The sequence below is a fragment of the Nymphaea colorata genome, chromosome 2, assembly GCF_008831285.2.
Source record: "Nymphaea colorata isolate Beijing-Zhang1983 chromosome 2, ASM883128v2, whole genome shotgun sequence".
Taxonomy (NCBI): domain Eukaryota; kingdom Viridiplantae; phylum Streptophyta; class Magnoliopsida; order Nymphaeales; family Nymphaeaceae; genus Nymphaea; species Nymphaea colorata.
The window spans coordinates 3828398-3831889 of NC_045139.1; the positions used below are offsets into that span (position 1 = coordinate 3828398).

A 3492-nucleotide genomic window follows, 5' to 3' on the forward strand; every position below is an offset into this window, starting at 1 on the left:
ACAAATTTTGCTCCTTGGTATTCTTAACCCACAGGGTTGAGTATCTGCCTTAACTCAAAACTGCAGGCCTCTCTCTCTCTTGTTTCCCATGGTTTGTTACTTGTATCAGGAGGCTTAGCCTGTGATGGCCAGACCTATGGCAGCATCTAAGATAGACATATGATAGTATCGTTCATTATAAGACTATTTTTAAATTCTTACTTGAGTAAAAAGAGTATTTCATCCTACTACCAATCAAACAAAGAGCGAAAACCCCCAACTTTCCTATCATCTTCTAAGAAACCAGATTTGCATTTGGTGTCTCAGGATGATGATCACGATGCTCTGTACTTCAACTTCATCTCTTTAATTTTTACAAGACAGGAATTTGATATAAGAAATTTTATATAAGCAGTTTATAATCTTAGGTGGTAAACTTTTCGTGAAATATTTATGCCATCTGCCACAATGTACAACAACAATAATGGGAAGAGTTCAAAACCAGCAGTTTGGTCAGATTAAGAGTAACCGTCTAACAATTAACCAGAAATACATGAAAAGCAAAATCAATAGAGTTCATTGATCATCAACTGTAGCTTTGTACCCTTATTAAGAAGGGGCTGAAGCTACAAGCGGGCTTTCTTTGTGAGAAAGAAAGTGGTATTCCAAACTGAAAACAGTAAATGTTCACCGCGTGATCTGAAAAATCTAAATCCATCTAAGAGATTCATGTTCTCACAAGATTAGAAAAGAACAACTCCCAATTTTGCTGATAAATATCTCAGCATGCATCTTTTCCACTACCAGCTGAATCTTCTGTTTATGTTGTGCGATTCAAAGATCTTCCTGATCATCTCAACCAGGGACTACCCATTTCAACTAGTTGATCTAGAATATTGAATCGCACATCCCTTGTGCATATATATACCTTAATTACAAACAGCAAAAATTTGAATACAGGAAACGATGCGGGAAGCGGAAGTGGGGAAGCGTGGGATGCCTAAAAATGATTGCAGTCTCATGGTAAATTGGATTCAAGAAAGCAAAAGGGAAGCAATTAGAAGAGCAAAGTTCTCAGGAAGAAGAAAAAGAAAGAAAGAAAGAAGCCACTTTCCTACCATGTACAGTAGTACAAAAACTCACTACCATCCAAGCCACAAGGGCATTTCCGTCATTGCACAAAGGCCAAATACCAACAACCTATCCTTTTAAGGGACTATAGATATTTCCAAGATTCCCCTCACAACCCAAAATGCCAAAAACAGGAAGATTAAATATTTTCAAAAGCAGGAACACATTTTTTCCCAAAAAGAAAAGACCAAAAAGAAAAGTGAACAAAATATATGAGCCATGGAAATATATAGAGGTGGGGGAGAAGAAGCAATATAAAATAAATGGAGATGAAGAAAGAAAAAGAGAGAACAAGCTACAGTTGGAATTCAGCAGCATAGCTCAGGGGGGATGTACCCGCAATATCTCAAAGCTCCACTGTCATGTGAATACAATCAACTTGCACCTTCGGACCCCACACGTACACACACACACATGCACGCACGCACGCACACACATACAAGAGGAGAAGCTGCTTCCTTCTCCTTTCTGAACCTTCCGACTATCTCCTTCAGTTGACCCCAACCTTATAAAAGACTTAATATCTCATAAATTTCTCATCTCCCCACATAGACTTTCTTGTGTGTATATATATCTACATCTGATAATAGCTTCATCTCCTGCTCCTGCAAGATCACCTGAACTCGATTCCTGATCTCAGACCATTTTCCGGCCATTTCCTGACATGGGTACCCCCGATTGCACCGATACCTCGATCGGTTCGGTCGAACAAGTGGGTGTCGTGATAGATGTGGACGAGCCGAACGTCGCCCTGCCACCGCCGGAGAAGCGAACCCACGAAGAACTGCAGCGGATGGGGAGCGGGAGCATTGTCGTCGACCCGGAGCCCGGCGCCGAGGCCGACTCCATGCCGTCGACGAGGAAGCTCCCGTCTTCTCAATACAAGGGCGTGGTTCCCCAGCCCAATGGCCGGTGGGGGGCGCAGATATACGAGAAGCACCAGCGCGTCTGGCTAGGGACGTTCAACAAGGAGGGCGAGGCGGCGAAGGCCTACGATATCGCCGCCGTGAAGTTCAGAGGGAAGGACGCGATCACCAACTTCAAGCCCCTGGCGGAGGACGACATAGAGTTCCTATTTCTCAGCTCCCACTCTAAGGCTGAGATAGTCGACATGCTCAGGAAGCACACCTACTATGATGAATTGAACCAGAGCAAGAAGAACAGGCTGATGATGTTGTCCAGTGATAAATCGGAGAGGTTTTTGACGTTTGATGTGTTGTCTGCACGTAAGATGGCGTTGGGCAGGGACGGTTTCCGGCTCAGGGAAGAAGACGAGACGGAGTTGCTTTTCGAGAAGGCCGTCACGCCGAGCGACGTCGGAAAATTGAACAGGTTGGTGATACCCAAGCAGCACGCCGAGAAATACTTTCCCATGGAGGTGGCGAGCTCGAGCGCATGCAAGGGCGTGCTCCTGAATTTCGAAGACGAGAATGGCAAGGTGTGGAGGTTCCGGTACTCCTACTGGAACAGCAGCCAGAGCTACGTGCTCACCAAGGGGTGGAGCCGCTTCGTCAAGGAGAAGGGCCTCCGCGCCGGAGACACGGTGAGCTTCGCCCGCTCCAATGGATCCGACCGGCAGCTCTACATCGGTTGGAAGGCAAGGCCGACCGGAATGGCATCCGGAATCGTGCCTCCGGTCCACCCTCAGGTCAGAAGAGGATGCTTCCTGTGGCCGACGACGACGCCGGCCAGACCGGAGATTCAGTCTGAACCGTCCGTCCGGCTCTTCGGCGTCGACCTTCTCAAGACGCCGAGTCTTAGTTTGAAAAGGGGCGGCGAGTTGGATCTGATGAGCAGGGAGAGCTGTAAGAAGCAGTGCTGTTAGGGATCTGTAATTCTTTCTTTTTCCACGAGGGGGAACTGTATAATGCTCAACACAGTCCTTTTTCTTCTCTCTCTCTCTTTTTTTCCCAGTCATCTTCCTTTTGGGAGTACTGCAGTAGAATTAGCGCTTGTTTTTGCCTGCAAAGGTTTGTTTTATGTACATAATGGAAATTTTTTTTCTGGTTGAGATGACAAAAGATGGTGATGTTTTAGATGTTAGTGCAATACCAATATGATGATCTTCTTGAGATGTTGCAATCATGGTGTGGTGAACATTTACATTGAGTATGGTGCAGGAGAATATTAGTGGTGTGATTTTGTTATAAGATCCCACGAGATGATAGAGGAGAATACTTTTGGGGAAAGAAGAGGCAAAATTTTGTTGAATGAACACGAACGAAGGGGATATTGGCATCGTTTGCTTTTGCATCTTTTCTTGGTTTTCATCTTTAGTGTTCATCAGAGGACATGGAAACCCTAAAAGAGGATGTATCTGGTCTATGTTGAAATAAAGGACATGTCTTTTTCTTCCTTTTTCTGTCCTGTGGACAATCCTGC

General features: G+C 45.1%; 1 protein-coding gene across 1 annotated transcript; it reads left to right on the top strand.

The window, feature by feature from the left end:
• Positions 1–1469: 1469 nt before the first annotated feature.
• LOC116246859 (AP2/ERF and B3 domain-containing transcription factor RAV1-like) lies at positions 1470–3146 on the top strand. Its single transcript, XM_031618757.2, has one exon. It carries the CDS (start codon positions 1775–1777, stop codon positions 2933–2935), a length of 1161 nt encoding a protein of 386 aa, XP_031474617.1. The 5' UTR covers positions 1470–1774; the 3' UTR covers positions 2936–3146.
• Positions 3147–3492: the final 346 nt, after the last annotated feature.

Coding starts and splice junctions, on each gene's coding strand:
- LOC116246859 (XM_031618757.2), top strand. CDS start 1,775: ATGGGTACCCCCGATTGCACCGATACCTCGATCGGTTCGGTCGAACAA.